At 39.5% G+C, this 17,010-nt stretch overlaps 1 protein-coding gene across 30 annotated transcripts in view; it reads left to right on the forward strand.

The window, feature by feature from the left end:
• LOC122553706 (gephyrin) overlaps positions 1-15,794 on the forward strand; it is a 540,724-nt gene extending 524,930 nt beyond the window's left edge. For all 30 annotated transcript variants that reach the window (XM_087989971.1, XM_087989989.1, XM_087989990.1 and 27 more), the window contains 3 exons: positions 3,922-4,025; positions 13,863-13,959; positions 14,852-15,794. In XM_087989971.1, coding sequence (XP_087846097.1) covers positions 3,922-4,025; positions 13,863-13,959; positions 14,852-14,985 — 335 coding nt within the window. In that variant the 3' untranslated portion in view covers positions 14,986-15,794. The remainder of the gene's footprint in view (positions 1-3,921; positions 4,026-13,862; positions 13,960-14,851) is intronic.
• Positions 15,795-17,010: the final 1,216 nt, after the last annotated feature.

Consider the following 17,010-nt stretch of genomic DNA (forward strand, 5'->3'; position numbering starts at 1 on the left):
GTCCATTCGAGTGTATAGGATGCAGGTGGCTTACTTTAAGCAAGATCCCAATCTGCAAGAATTATAACTGGATAAAAATATCATTCATTCATGTGTACACATTACTACTTCAATTTTAAAGGTTTTGCATGACATTATCACTTCTCCTGTAAAACTTTCACTTGGTCCGATTCATAATTTGGAGTTCTGGCTGGACAGGTGGTGAGTAGACATTGCATTTGAGCTTCAGTGCAGAGAGGATTGTATTCTTGAAACGTACAATTGGCCACTAGTTGCTCAATTTGCCTCAACATAAAGAAATAAACTCTGTACCTTTTGCATCGTAACAAAAGAATCAGTTTTGTTTAAGATCCAAGATTACCACACCTCAAGTTTCAAACATCCAAGGTCCTCCACATGATTCAACTTAAGTGAAGTACATTAAAAGGATGATGATATTTTATTTTTCAGAAGAATTAAATGAAAGTATTTACCCTGTTCTTTGACAGAACAAGCCAGCTTGGTTCATGAGATATAATCTTGGATTATAGAATGGGGAAGAGACACGAGGTTTGAGCACTACCAGCAAGGCTAGTATTTATTGCTCTTCCTTAACTGTCCTCGAGAAGGTGGTGGTGAGCCATCATCTTGAATGACTGGGTTCAAATCTGGTGCAGGTATGCCCACAATGCTATTATCTATACACCTTGCACCCTGATTATAGAACAACATTGACAGAGTGTTAGGCTTGGATATTTGCAGGGCTGGATGATCTATGGGCGTGAAAATTGGAACTCCGACATCCTGCTTAGCAAACTGAACACGAAGTCAAAGCCAGAGAGGAGGAACAGTGATCATAGGCTGGGGAGTAATTATGGTTGGTGTGCAGTGGGAGATTGTGACTAGGGGAAGGAAGGAAATAGAAACCTTGGAGTGGGAGTAGACCACACTGCTCTTTGAGCCTTATCAGTCATTCGAGATCATGCTAATCATCTACCTCAAATGACATATTCCCAGACGCCCCTTGATATGAACTAGGAGTCTCACAATCTCTATCTTGAACTTATTTAATGGTTAATTTTCACACTACTCTGGAATAAAGAATTTTTACCATTCACCACCATCTGAAGAAATTCTTCATCTCAGTCCTAAATGGCTTAAGTCTCCCTTGTTCTAGACCCCACAGCTAAGGAAAATGCACTTTCTGCAATCACACTATCTAAACTGTTAAGAATTTTATAATTTTTATGAAATAGTCTCTCATTTTTCTGATCTCAAGAATACAGGCTCAATCTCAGCAATCAGTCTGGTGAAACTCCACTGCAGTCCATTTCTGGCAAGTATTCCCTTCTTAGGCAACAGGACCAGAACTGCACATAATACTGCAGGTACAGTCTAACCAATGTTGAGGACAATTGAAGCAAGGTTTCCTTGCTCCTATGTTCAAATCTTCTTGCAGAAGCACATTGGCTTTCAGTGACATATGAACAAGGATGCCAATCTTTCACCATTTAAGAAATATTCTGCACCTCCATTCCTGCTATCAACGTGGATAATCTCACACTTATCCACATTATATTACATCTACCAAGCTCTTGCTCCCTGACTGAGTCTGTCTCAATCTCCTCAGAATCTCTTTGCATCCTCCTTATAAATGATATTCCAACCAAGTTTTCTGCCATCCACAAGCTTGGAAATATCAATGATGTGAGGTCAAAATACAATATGATTGAGAACAGCTGGGACTAATCACTGATCCTTGTGATACCCCACTCGTCATAACCTGCTGACCTGAAAATTGCTCAATTTCTCCTGGTTAACTGAGCCTCGATCCAGGTCCATGTATTGTGTGATTTGTGTTCTGTGTGCAACTTTATCAAAAGCCTTCTAAAAATCCAAATCCAACACATTGACTGGTTCTCTCTGCTTACCACACCCTTAAATTATAACATGTTTGTCAAACAGGATATCCCTTCCACAAATTGACATTGTCTAATTGGACACAGTCAATCATCTTCTAACTGTCTGGTAATCACATATTTATAATAGATTGTCATATCTTCATTCTGACTTATTTCAGGTTAACAGGGCTGTAGTTTCTCATTTTCTCTCTTCCTCTTTCTTACTGAGTGAGGTTAAATTGAGGAAAATTGTAGAGGTTATGGAGGTGGAGGATCAGATAATCTCCAGGAGAGAAGCAGATAGTTTGGTTGAGCCAGGAGGAAACACGGGAGGGTGGGGTTGGAATAGGAGAGAATTTCTTCTCCCTCTTCCCTCCCCGGATAATGTTTGTCCCTGGGAGCTATCCCACTTAATACTGAGGCAATTTGCAATCAGGAAAAAAATGGCCAAGATATATGCATTTTTTTGAGGAAGCAGAATAAGACCAAAGTCCAGAGGAAACTTTGTTTTGCATTCAAAAAAGAAACGGAAAGTGAAATTTGGATACTTTTCAGATTTGTCCAAAAGGTTCATGTGTCATTGAACAATTGCACCTGTTATTATTCCCACTATTTTCACTTACTCTAGCTGGAGACCAAGTATCATTTTATTACAGAAAAGCAATTGTTGTGTGAACAGAATTCAAGTTAACATTCAGTGTTGATGAATTCGGAAATATTTTCAGAAATATAAATTAATAAGTTTATTGGCTAACTGATGCAAAATTGCAATAATCAACATTAATAGATAATAATTGTGCAAAATACAGCAGTTTCTCAACTAAAATAACTAAGATTTTAAATATAACAACATAAACTATGTTTGATCATTTGTAACAAATGTTTCTGAAAAGGCTTTTTGCTATGTGTTTCATGTGTAATTAATTCCTCAATTCACATGATTTACTCAAAGAATTAAATGAGCATTGATATAATGTTTTGTTCTACACTTCAAGCAACCGTAGCCTGAATTTTGTAAACATATGAGTAAAATTATTATTGTAAGCAAACAGGAATTCTGAAACATGCATGTTCTGTACTTTAAAAACTTGGTGTCACATTTAACATATAATGGCCTGTGTTGTTCAGTGAATGCTTTTTGATGTTGTGAACTTCAGTATGGGTAGTGCTGAAGCTGGATTGAGCTAATTTGCTTCTTCTTCAAATTATTACTTTCATTTGCAAAAATCATTTCATAATTCAGTTCCCACTGTGGTGATTTCACAGTGATAGTTTTTATTATTAACAAAAGGAAATCTTGGGTGTTCTTTTGCTTGCGTGATGCCCAACGATTTCTTTTAGTTTCATCAATTGTATCTAGTTTATTGTTACAGCTACACAACAAACAGCTGCTCCAATTATAGCATAAACTTGTAAGGACATGCCTAGCAGTTGTCAAGTACAATGTTAATGCATTCATCCAACTTTCTTGTTTTAGTTTTTTCATTGAGTTAATTGAGGAAAACCATAATGGAGGCAATTTTGAACCCAATTGAAGTTTCCTTTGGATACAAACAAAGGTTTTTGAATTAACTTCAAATATGCCCAAGCTCTGAACGTCAAGAGATGCCAGTTCAGTAGATTAGCTACTCTGAAACTGAGCTTTTCAGCAAGGACATTAAAACAAAACGTATTAAAGTGGGAATTACCTTCTGCAGTTCAGAATGGAACCTTCCCATCATTGTGCTGCTTATCTTCCCGATAGCTGCTTCTTATATGTCACACAGTCAGGGATGGTCTGTCATGATTGACAAGTCACACATATCACTGGCACTGCAGCAAGTATTTCAGCTGCAGTCACCACAACAAAAGAACAGGATAGCTATAAGAAAATACTTGGAAGTGAAAAACAGAGAAAATTAGTTCTCCAACTGTGCCTTTAATTTATTTTTGGAGTTGGAGCAGTTGCCTGCTTGGTTCCAGGCATGATTCTCTTTGCATGGCACAGTTAATTGTTTGTAATCTGGCACTATTATTTCATGCCCATATGATTTTCCTGCAGGAAATCCAGTGTCAGCAGTTGTTACCTGCAATCTCTTTGTAATCCCCGCACTGAGGAAAATGCAGGGAATCCTTGATCCTCGACCCACCATCATCAAAGCCAGGGTAAGTGAAATAGTTTTATGACAGTTCGTTATGGCTTTAACAATTTGAAAATGCTTAATGGCACAGTGAGAGAGACAGTTAATCAAGAGGTGAAAGCTGGCCAAGAGTCCTCTTTCTGTTATTTATTTCCTAGTGAACATGGCCTTACTGCCAACTAATTGCACAAAATGAAGCATTAATTCTCAATCTTAAAAAAAAAAGTCCCAGCACAGCAAATCTGGGGAACAGAAAGTTTGCCAATTATTGCAACATAATGAGAAGAGTTTTTCCCACCAACCATTCCCCAGCACTAATATATCTTCCCTTTGTTAAATCAGACAAGTAGATCAAGCTAAGGCATATAGGTTCAGACACTCAAGATAAATTAACTTGTTGGTTCAATATATGTGGACAAAACACAAATATACACTTCTTCCGGCAGGATGTGCACTGGGATATGACTGACCAATCCAGGCAAGCTCTCAGCACAGCAACCAAAAATTGTAGAAAATGATCCAGTTTATACATCATTTGTCAACATCAGTTATAGAGTCATAGAGATGTTCATAGAGGTGGACCCTTCAGTCCAACTCATCATGCCAATCAGATATCCTAAATTAATCTAGTCCCATTTGCCCACATTTGGCCCATATCCCTTTAAACCCTTCCTATTCACATACCCATCCATAAATGTTGTAATTGTACCAGACTCCATCATTTCCCCTGGCAGTTCATTCCATTCATGCACCACACTCTGCATGAAACATTTGCCCTCTAATTTTGGATTCCCCTGACCATGCCCCTCATGATTTCATAAACTTCTACAAGGTCACACCTCAGTCCTGATTTATTCTAAACCTTTCAATTCTGAAATTGTTACATGATTTGTCTGTTATGTGACCACACCAGTTGATGGTCAGGTCAAACTAGAAGCACTTCATTTCCAACAGAATGCAAGTATTGACATCTATATAATCGAAGACAATACAATTTTATAATGATATATGTTGATTCTAAACTAGCTATTATGCTTATGCAAACTTGCTGTATTTGTATTTGCATTTACCTGACCTACCTATTTAGAGTTGTCCTGTAAATCCAAATCATCTAAATTATGTTTATGTCTATTCTTAGAATATATTATTGTAATACAAATACATGAACAGTGATAGGAAAATGAAGCTTAATATTACTATACATTCAACTTGGTCAAAAACACTTTATGCCCAAAGCATTTATTCTCATTTTTCTCTCATCTATTTTGAGAATGATTCACTTTTCTCAGGGATTGGCACCTTACCAAATCTAACCCTAGTTACAGCATTATTTTCTTCGACCATAGCCATGGTGCAATGTCTCTCCTCACCTTCTTTGCATTCTTGGTCACAACTTGGTCATTGTTCAATTAAGTGATACTGCCCTGATTTTGTTTCATTGTTACCAGTCCAGTCACAGCTGAATCTAGCCTTGGCCCCCTCCTCATGCTTACATATACTCTTTTATTTGCCACCATCATTCAAGGACGTTTCACTATATGCTAATAGCACCCAGTTCTTTTTCTCGATCATCTTTCTTCACCTGTACACAAACTCCATGTTATCAACATTAAACAATTTTCAATCTCTATTTGAAACTTTAGAAAGCTGAACTATTGAATTCTATACTTTTGACTGGCTCAAAAGAGCAGCTAACATAATCAAAGACCCCCCCCCCCCCAACCCGGTTATACTCTCATCAGGCAGAAGATACAAATGCTTGAAAACGCATATCAACTTCTTCCCTGATGTTACCACTGACAAATCAACCTCTCAAACCTCTCACACATTGGAGTTGATCTTTCTCTGCATCTTCTCTGTAGCTGTAACAGTATATTCTGCATTCCATTTTACTTACCCTAATTCTATTACTATTGTAAAGTATGATTTGTCTGGATAGTATGAAAGAAGACTTTTCACTGTATCTACGTGACAATACTAAATCAAAAATTGTCCCCATTTCCAGCCATAAATGGTGTGCCCACATTAATGATTCTATTTGAACATGGCCGTTGTTTCAGGTTGAACCAGATTTGTTGCAATTTCTGCATTCAGTTCAACCTCAAGCAGAGTTTCCTGGCTCAAGTTCTCTCCATTACAAATACTGCCTCATTTCATCTTTATATCTGGGGAAAGCCTCAGCGGCCAGGTCTCTGGCACCGAGCCTGGCTCTGTGGCTCAGAAGGGAAGGGGAAGAATAGGAGAGCCATTGTGATAGGAGATTCAATGGTTAGAGGAACAGACAGGAGATTCTTTGGTTGCGACCAAGACTCCCGGATGGTATGCTGCCTCCTGGGTGCCAGCGTCAGGGATGTTTCAGATGGAGCCTACAGAATTCTTAAGGGAGAGGGTGAGCAGCCAGAAGTCGTGATGCACATCAGTACCAGTAACATAGCTAGGAAAAGGCTGAGGACCTGAAAAGTGAAGACAGGGAGTGAGGTTGGAAGTTAAAAGGCAGGACAAGCAGAGTAGTAATCTCAGGATTGCTACCGGTGCCACAGGCTAGTGAAGCTAGGAACAGAGAGCAAGTGCAGCTGAACACGTGGCTTCAGAGCTAGTGTCGGAGGGAGGGTTTCAGTTATATGGATCATTGGGCTACTTTCTGGGGAAGGTGGAACCTGTACAAAGAGGATTTGTTGCACCTGAACTGGAGGAACAGCAATATCCTGGGAGTGAGGTTTGCTAGACCTCTTCGGGAGGGTTTAAATTAGTCTGGCAGGAGGATGAGAACCAAAGCTATGGATCTGAGGATGGCGTAGCTGGTGAACAGGCAGATACAGCGTGCAGAGAGTCTGTGAGAAAGGAGATACATTTGACAAGGCAAAGTTGCAGTCAGTGTGATCTGTTGAAGTGTGTCTACTTTAACGCAAGAAGTGTCAGGAATAAGAGTAATGAACTTAGAGCATGAATGAGTACTTGGAGCTGCAGTGTTGTGGCCATAATGAAGACAGGGGCAGGAATGATTGGTGGAGTGGGGGAGTGGCATTGCTAATCAGGGATCATATTACAGCTCAGGAAGGGAGGTCGTCAAGCAGAGTTTGTCTACTCAGTCATTATGGATGGATGTCAGAAACAGGAAAGGAGCAGTCACTTTATTGGAAGTTTTCTATAGACCCCCAATAGGAATAGAGACACGAGGACCAGATTGGAAGGCAGATTTTGGAAAGGTGCAGAAGGAGCAGGGTTGTTGTCATGGATGACTTCAACTTCCCTAATATTGATTATAACCTCCTTAGTGCAGATGGTCTGGACGGAACAGAGTTTGTCAAGTGTGTCCAGGAAGGATTCCTGACTCAATATGTAGATAGGCCGACTAGAGGGGAGGCCACATTGGATTTGGTGCTTCGCAACGAAGCAGGTGCGGTATCAGATCTCTCGGTCGGAGAGCATTTTGGTGATAGTGATCACAACTCCCTGACCTATAATCATGGTGAGGGATAGGAGCAGACTGTATGGGAAAGTATTTAATTGGGGGAGGGGGATTTACAATACTGTTAGGCAGGAACTGTGCATAAATTGGGAACAGATATTCTCAAGGAAATGCACAACAGAAATGTGAAGTTTGTTTAGGGAGCACTTGCTGGATAGTTTTGTCCCACTGAGGCAGGGAAGGGATGCTAGGATGAAGGAACCTTGGGGTGACAAGATGTGGCACATCTAGTCAATGGGAAGAAGGAAGTTTACTTAAGGTTGAGGAAGCAGGGATCAGACAGGGCTCTAGAGAGTTAGAAGGTAACCAGGAAGGAACTGAAGAATGGACTTTAGGAGAGCTGAAAGGAGTCATGAAAAAGCCTTGACAGGTTGGATTATGGAAAACCCCAAGGCATTCTACACTTATGTGAGGAACAAGAGGCTGGCCAGAGTGAAGGTAGGGCTGATCAGGGATAATGGAGGCAACTGGTGCCTGGAGTTGGAGGAGACAGGGGAGGTCCTTAATGAATACTTTGCTTCAGTATTCACTACTGAGAGGAACTTTGTTTCATGCTGTCCTCACAAATGACAATCTGATAAGGAGGAGGATGTGCTGGAAATTTTGAAAAACATGAGGATAGATAAGTCCCCTGGACCAGACGGGATATACCCAAGGTTACCACAGGACATGAGGGAAGAGGTTGCTGCACCTTTGGCGGTAATCTTTATGTCCTCATTGTCCACTTTGGTAGTGCCAGATGATTGAAGGCTGGCAAATTGTTATTCCCTTGTTTAACAAAGGGAATAGGGATAACCCTAGGAATTACAGACCTGTCAGTCTTATGTCCCTGGTGGGCAAATTATTGAAGAGGATTCTGAGAGACAGGATTTATGATTATTTGGAAAAGCATAGCTTGGGCTGGGTGCTGGCAGGTCGGACTAGATTGATTTGGGATATCTGGTCGGCATGGACAGGTTGGACCAAAGAGTCTGTTTCCATGCTGTACATCTCTATGACTCGAAATAGTCAGCATGGCTTTGTGAGGAGCTTGTCATGCCTCACAAGACTTATTGATTTATTTGAGAATGTGACAAAACACATTGGTGAGGATAGAGCAGTGGATGTGGTATACATGGATTTTAGCAAGGTGTTTGATAAGGTGCCCCATAGTAGGCTCATTCAGAAAGTAAGGAGGCATAGGATACAGGGAAATTTGGTTTTTTGGATACAAAATTAGTTGGCCCATAAAAGACAGAGGATGGTAGAAAATGGAAAGTATTCAGCCAGGAGCTCAGTGACCAGTGGTGTTCCTCAGGGATCAGGTCTGGGACTTCAGCTCTTTGTGATTTTTATAAATGATTTGGATGAGGAAACGGAAGGGTGGGTTAGTAAGTTTGCTGATGACATGAATGTTGGTGGAGTTGTGGATAGTCTGGAGGGCTGTTGTAGGTTGCAATGGGGCATTGACAGGAAATGGCAGAGGGAGTTCAACCTGGAAAAGTGTGAAGTGATTAATTTTGGAAGGTCAAACTTGAATGCAGATTACAGGGTTAAAGGCAGGATTCTTGGCAGTGTGGAGGAACAGAGGAATCTTGTCCATAGATTCCTCAAAGTTGCCACCCAAGTGAATACAGTTGTTCAGAAGGCATCTGATGTGTTGGCTTTCATTAGCAGTGGGATTGAGTTTAAGAGCTGCAAGGTTATGCTACCGTTCTCTAAAGCCCTGGTTAGACCACACTTGGAATATTGTGTTCAGTTCTGATCGCCTCTTAATAGGAAGGATGTAGAAGTTTTAGAGAGGCTGCAGAAGAGATTTACCAGGATGCTGCATGGACTGGGGGTCAGGTCTTATGAAGAAAGATTGGGGGAGCTATGGTTTTTCTCGTTGGAGTGAAGAAGGATGAGAGGTGATTTGATAAAGCTGTACAAGATGATGATAGAGTGGGTAACCAGAGACTTTCTCCCAAGGTGGAAATGGTTATCATGAGGCAGCATAATTTTAAGGTGATTGGAGGAAGGTTTAGGGGAGATGCCAGAGATATGTTCTTTAGACAGAGAGTGGTGGATGCATGGGATGCACTGCCAGCAGTGGTAGTAGAGTCAGATACATGAGGGACATTTAAGTGACTTGAATCAACACATGGATGATAGTAAAATGAAGGGTACGCAGGTCAGTTTGATTTTAGAGTAGGATAAAAGGTTGGCACAACATCGAGGGCCAAATGGTCTGTACTGAGCTATACTGTTCTGTGTTCATAACATCATCTTCAAGACAGATTTGATAGAGAAGACATGATGAGTTATATAAAATTATAAGGGACATAGATAAGTCTAAGATGCCCAAGGCTTAGAGGAATGGGAGAAGACTTTTTTTTTCACCCAGAGAGAGGTGGAAATCTAGAACTCATTTCTTTTAACAATAGTGGAGGCAGAAACCTTAACAACATTTTAGTAGTTAGATGCATGCCTTGAAATCACACATGTTACAAGGCTATGGGCCAAGTGCTAGAAGAATAGGATGAGAGCAGAGTTGTGTTGTTGTTCTTGATGGACAAAAGGGTCTTTTTCGGTGCTGTAGAATTCTCCCTGCATTGATCATTACTCAAAACTATATGAAATTTTTATCAGCATCTTTCCCTTCCAGACTTGAGTAGACTTAATTTGTTACCTGTCCATCCTCTATCTTCCATAAGCTTTAGTTCATCCAGAATTCATCTGACCACATCTTGCACTCCATAAACTACAAAGAAACATAGAAGAAAAGAACAGGAATTGGCCATCCGACCCTTCAAACCTGCTATACCAATCATTATGATCGTAGCTGATCATCAATCTCAATACCCTAATCATCCCATCCCCGCCCCCTCAATATCTCGTAATTTCTTTAGTCAAAACAATTATACCTGTATATAGCAAGAACATCCTGCCTTAAATAAGGAGACCAAATCTGCAGACAACATTCCAGATGTGGCCTTACCAATGTGCTATATAATTGCAGCAAGACATCCTTGTTCCTGAACCTGAATCCTCTCTCTCTATGAAGGCCAATATGTAGTTTGCCTTCTTTACTACCTGTTGCACCTGCAAGCTTACTTTCAGTGACTGGTGCACAAGGACACCCAGCTCCCATTGAACATTCCCCTCTATTTACAGCCAAATAATAATCTACTTTCTTGTTTTTGCTACCAAAGTAGATAACCTCACATTTAGCCGCATCCGCCCGCTCCTTCAGGCTGTCCAAATCACATTGCAACATTCTGCATCCTCCTCACAGTTCATCCTCCCCATCCAGTTTTGTGTCTTCTGCAAAATTTGAGATATTACATTTAGTTTCCTCATCTAAATAACATGTGATTAGTTGGAGTCCTAGTACCAATCCATGCAGTACCCGACTAGTCACTGCCTGTCATTCACAAAACGAATGATTTATTTCTACGGTTTCCTAGCTACTAACCAATTTGCTATCTATCTCAATACACTAGCCCCAATCCCATGCTCTTTAATTTTACGTATTAATCTTTTATGTGGGACTTTGTCAAAAGCCTCCTGCAAGTCCAAATAAAATATATCCACTGGCTTCCCTTGATCAATTCTACTATTTACATCCTCAAAGTCTGGTAGAGTTGTCAAGCATGATTTCCCTTTTGTAAATCCACGCAGTGTCTAATATACCACTGTTTTCTAAGTGATCTGCCATAAAATCTTGGATACTAGACCCTAGCATCTCCGCATTACTGACACCAAACTCACTTGTCTATAATTCCCCGTTTTCTCTATACCTCCCTTTTTAATAGTGGAGCTGCATCAGCTACCCTTCTGTAGGAACTGTGCCAGATGTAAATAGTCTCAGAAGATGACCACGAATGCATCCACTACTTCTGAAGTCACTTTCTAATGTACTCTGGGATGTTATCAGGCCATGGGATTTATCAGCCTTCAATTCTATCAACTTCTTCAACATAATTTCTCTACTAATACAAATTTGCTTCAGTGTCTCGGTCTCACTCAACCCTGTATTTCATCATTTGTGGTATATTATCCTGTCTTCAAAATAGGACATTAAGTATGAATTTAGTGAGTCAGCTATTTCTTTGTTCCATCAAGGACCTACGTGCAGAAGCTTTTATAGACAGTTCTTCTGTTCCCTGCAAGCTTACTCCCAGATTTTGTTTTCCCCTTCTTAATCAAACCTTTGGTCCTTTTTTGCTGACTTTTAAACTTTTCCAGTCCTCCAGTGTATTTTTCCTTGCCAACTTGTGTGTCTTCTGTTTGCATCTAATACAGTATTATCTCTAGCTTCCATCCTAAGCCATGGTTTGGCCACTGTTCTCTTAACACTCTTGCACCAGAGTAAACGAGTTTTGTAATTCACCCATTTGCTGTTTGAATGTCTATTGCCTATCCACTGTCATTCCTCTCAGTAACATTTGCCAATCCATCATAATCTCTCTTATTAAGATTCATGACCCTTGTCTCAGAATCAACTACCTCAGTCTCCATTTTCATGAAGAATTCTGTTATTCCCAAGGGGTTTCTCATAACTATATTGCCAATAATTCCTTTTCCATTGCTTACGCTCAGTTTAAGATAGTCTGTTCTCTAGTTGGTTCCTTTCCATATTGATCTAGAAAATCATCTTGTATACACTTTAGGAATTCCTTCTCTATGATATTGTAACTGATTTGATTTACCCAACTCTATATGCAGATTAAATCACCCTTAATGTTATTTTACCGCATGCATCTCTGATTTCCTGTTTAATGCCACTCCCAGTATCATCACTACAATTTAATTGTCTCTATACTAACACACTAATGTTTTTTTTGCCTCTTGGTATTTCTCAATTCCACCCATACAGATTTTATACTGAATGAGCCTATACTTTTCCACAATATTGTATTTATATCCTCTTTAACAGTAATGTCCTCCTAAATACTGAATAATCCTGAATGTTCAATTCCATCCCTCGTCACCCTGCAGCCATATCTCCATAGTCATACCAGTTTACATCTATTTGTGTGATTAATGCATCCACTTTACTTTCAATGGTTTTTATGTTGGGCACAAAGCCTTACCACTTACCTTTTTAATGTTCCTTGTCCCATGACTACTTTGTTTTACTGTGGCCTTGTTTGATTCTGGCCTTCAATTCCTTTGGCTATCAGTTTTCTCATTCCCCTTTCTGACTTTTGTTCTTGATTCCACATCCTCTGACTCCTTGCATAGGTTCCTATCCCTCTGCTAATTCAGTTTAAACCCTCCCAACTACTATCAAACACTCCCCTTCAAGCTTTAGTCTTGATCCTGCCCAACCACCCAAATTAATAACTGATTTGCACTGCCTCAAATTTAAAATGCTTCTTGTGCTTGAGTTCCTCCATAGCCTCATACCTGAAACCTCCTATCACACATTGGCATCAGTGCTTGCAGCATCCACACCTGGCCACTTAAAACTTCTGACCCTCTCTCTCTCTCCCCCTCTTCTTAAAACATACCTCTCAAGGCTTTTGGTCAACCCCCAATGTCAATTTGGCTGGGCAGTAATTTCTTTTTTTACCCCTCTCCAAAGCACCGAGACATTTTTCTATGTTAAAGTTGTTGACCAAATGGAAATTTCTGTTGTCAATAGGTTTCTCAGTACTGATATAAAATTTAGTCAATCCAAATCTTCAACTATATTCCTAAATATGTATATATGTAGAGTGATCATGAAGAAAAATGATGGTGATTTTCCCTTCTACCCCATCCCCGAAAGCGCATATAAACTAGTAATGTACAACTTGCAAGAAAATTTGCATAGTTCAGCACATTTACCAATATGACCTGATCCTGGTAATGAGATTTGTTTTACCCTTTGCAGTTTGTGGTAACAGTAGGAATCAAACATAGACTGGAACTTAGAGGCTAAAAGCCCTCTCCATCTTTTCACCATCACTTCTGACTGACAACATTGGTATTTTATACGGCAACAATGATGCCTAGGGCAGAAGGGGGAACTTCTGAGATTTTGCTTCGTGGTGTTTTCTAGTTGGTGGGGTGCTGGATAACACACTGTACTTTATGACTTTTAACAACAAATACGAAATCACAATAATAAACTTATGGACCCAAACTTATCTTTGAAATGAATCATTTTCTGGTTTCAGGAAAATAATTTTTTTTATGTACTGTATTATCTGTAAGTGTTTTTTGTATTGTTCTGGTTGATGTCCTATCTCTAACATTAATTTAAATACACCTGTATGCCAGCACATCAGTAAATGTAATATTTAAGATCTTCCATAAGCAACCCTTGGATTAAAAATGAGTTTTAGGTAGGAAGGAGAAAGATTAAATTTACAGCTGAACTTGACCAGCCACCTGTGTGCATATGCATAATGAACATTTCATTTTAATATTGCTGTTCTACAGTTATCCTGTGATGTGAAACTCGATCCACGGCCTGAGTATCATCGCTGTATTCTGACTTGGCACCACCAGGAACCATTGCCTTGGGCACAGAGTACAGGTGAGATTGGTGAAGCAATTTAGAAATTAGCAATATATTCCAAGAGAAAGTAATAGCGATTCCAAGATCTAAGATTTTTTTCTGTTCAAAGAACTGCAGATGCTAGGAATCAGAAATTGCTGGAAAAAAGAACTCAGGTCTGGCAGCATCTGTGGAGAGAAGGCAATGTTGACATTTTACGTCTAGTAACTCTTCTTCAGAACGGGTATTCGGTTCTGAGAAAGGATCACTGAACCCAAAATGTTAACTCCACTTTATCTCCACAGATACTGCCAGACCTGTTGAGTTTTTTCCAGCAATTTCTAATTTTGAGGCTCCCTAGTTGATGATATCCAATTTTATTGCCTCCTGTCTTGCCAGAGAGGGGCAAAATGCAGGTTCATTATGATCACAGGATCCTCTACCATATACAAAAGCTAATGTGGGACCACAGCCAGCTAACCACCCAAACAAATGCCTTTTATCCTGGTAGTGTAAATCTTTCTGAGCTAGTAATTGAGAGCCCCAGGGTAAAGTTATGGCTAAGTATGTTTGAAAATATCCTGGCTGAATTTGAATTCAGTGAAATAGAGACTATTATCAATTTTCATTAGCAAAGCAGATTTTTTCTTTTAAAGAACATCTTTTAGGGAAGGATGTCTGTCATCCCGATCCTGATCTGGTTCCAGCCCTACAACAATCAATCAATCAGATTGACCCTGAACTGAAGTGGCCTAGAGAGCCAATCTGTTCAAAAGCAACTAAGAATTGGAAAGAAGTGCCATCCTTGCCAGTGGCACCCAAGTTAATTACATAAAGGAGTCAGTTGAATGCCTTCATTCTATGGCAGTCCACCTCAATAAACTAGGTTGTCAATTGTACTTCAAACAAAGTCTTTTTTTTTACCCTGCAGGGAATCAGATGAGCAGTCGTCTGATGAGTATGCGTAGTGCCAATGGACTGTTGATGCTACCTCCAAAGACAGAACAATATGTGGAGCTCCATAAGGGTGAAGTGGTAGATGTCATGGTGATTGGAAGACTATGATGTCGTCACAAAAGCTGCGTCGGTGCATGTCTACATATTATTGACTGTATCCTGTAATATGGAACAGCACAGCTAGTTTTTAATGATTTGGATAAAATTGACCAGTGTTGTTGACATCTTGAATTAATTTCAAAATGAATAAGTAAAATGAAATAGGAGGGAGTAATAATGTATTGAATCCATTCTGTATCATACCCAGAGCAAAGTTTCTCTTTCATGACAGTTGCTTTGTGTGTTTAATGCTAGGTCTAATAGCAGTAGCTTTTGATAGACAGCGATAGGTGCCTGCTAAACTTGTGTTCTCTCATCTTCAGATACAGATACTTATGCTACTAGCAAGGCTGTCTGCTTACTTTATACCAGCTTAGATAAACACAGCTATTATCCTTATTAGTACGCAACATAATTGCTTCACAAAGAGCTTTGCTTGTTCTTTATCTTGTATCTTGTGTTCATGTGCTCAGTGCCAAAAGCAGAGTGGCTGGAGTGGACTGGTTTGGTATTTTGCCCTTTCAGTGCCATTGACTGGGAAATTTCTCAGCAGCCTTCTGTCTCAGCTGACCACCTAGTTGGACAGGAATTGGAAATCTTTCATTTGAACAAAGAAATTGCTCCCTTAAGTGCTGACAGCCTTTTTACCAATTTAAAAAAAAGTGTACAGTAATACAAAGATTGATATTGTACAGATAATAGTGTACCAGCAATCGTGGTAATTCTAGCAAAGACAGACATTTAACAACACTGTACCATAACATTTTCTGTAATGATATTAAATATTAATTAAAATCCTTGATCATTATTGAAATTTATCTGCAATGATTGTGAGCATTTTATTAAAAACCTTTCTTGCTTTAATGATGTGGTTACATATAAGATAGAAAAATGCTTTGGAATCTCAGGTATTGTTGTTAAGGGTTACAAACTGAACTGTCCTTCACTTTTCATGGTGACTCTTTATCACTGGCCAACTGCTATGATTAAATTGACCGTTTACACTTGAAAAATCAGGTCTTGTTCCACAAAAGGAAAACTCAAAAGTGAATTGAAGTTGTATTACACAAAAATCCGACTGTTTTGCCCTTAAGTAGTCACAGGAACCACAAATTACAGTTTATCTCCTCGCCAATTCTCTTCACATCAATTTTAAGGCTACAGGTTCTGAACTTGACTGATTTCACTTGGAGAATACTTCAGTTCCTTATTAGAAGTTTAATTTATTCAGTGATTTTCAGACTGCCTGGTATTATTGTATTAGTAAAAACAATGACTGCAGATGCTGAAAACCAGATTCTGGATTAGTGGTGCTGGAAGAGCACAGCAGTTCAGGCAGCATCCGAGGAGCAGTAAAATTGATGTTTCGGGCAAAAGCCCTTCATTATTGTATCCTGAGTTTAGAGAACAGACAAATCAAAATCAACAAAAGCCCCAAAATCAGACAATCTGACAATTCAACACTTTTCATTTCCTGTCAAAATATTTATTTTGTATACCAGCTACTTTGCTTAGTGCACTAAATCAATCTTTACAGCAACTGACCGTGCTTTTTTTTTCACCTTATGAGACCAATTACGTTAAGTAAACTACAGATTTTGAGTATCAACTAGTTGAAGTCATAACTGACACAAAGAAAGATGGTTGTGTTTGTTAGAGGTCAGTCACCAATGTCCCAGAATAGCCTTTGTAGGAGAGAGTGGTCCTAGGCCCAACCATCTTCAGCTGCTTCAAAGGCCCTCCGTCCATCATGTGGTCAAAAGTGATTGTGTCTGATGACTGTGCAATGATCAGCACCTTGCTCATCCAGCATTGTGCATCTTGGATAAATGAGATACTCTTTGCATTCTGCTCCTGTTGCTTCAACACTGGCCATGCAATAATAGTACTGGGCACAATTGCAATGGTTTTCAGTGTCTAACACACGGCAAACACTCACTACCCCAGGTTACAGTTGTGAACATTAGAACAAATATTGACAAATTAGTAAATTTAAAGAAAAGAAAAAAGATATATTTGCAGTGGAGGTAATGC

This window comes from Chiloscyllium plagiosum, unplaced genomic scaffold, assembly GCF_037043375.1.
Source record: "Chiloscyllium plagiosum isolate Xiang-an unplaced genomic scaffold, Cpla_swu_hap1 HiC_scaffold_8, whole genome shotgun sequence".
NCBI lineage: Eukaryota > Metazoa > Chordata > Chondrichthyes > Orectolobiformes > Hemiscylliidae > Chiloscyllium > Chiloscyllium plagiosum.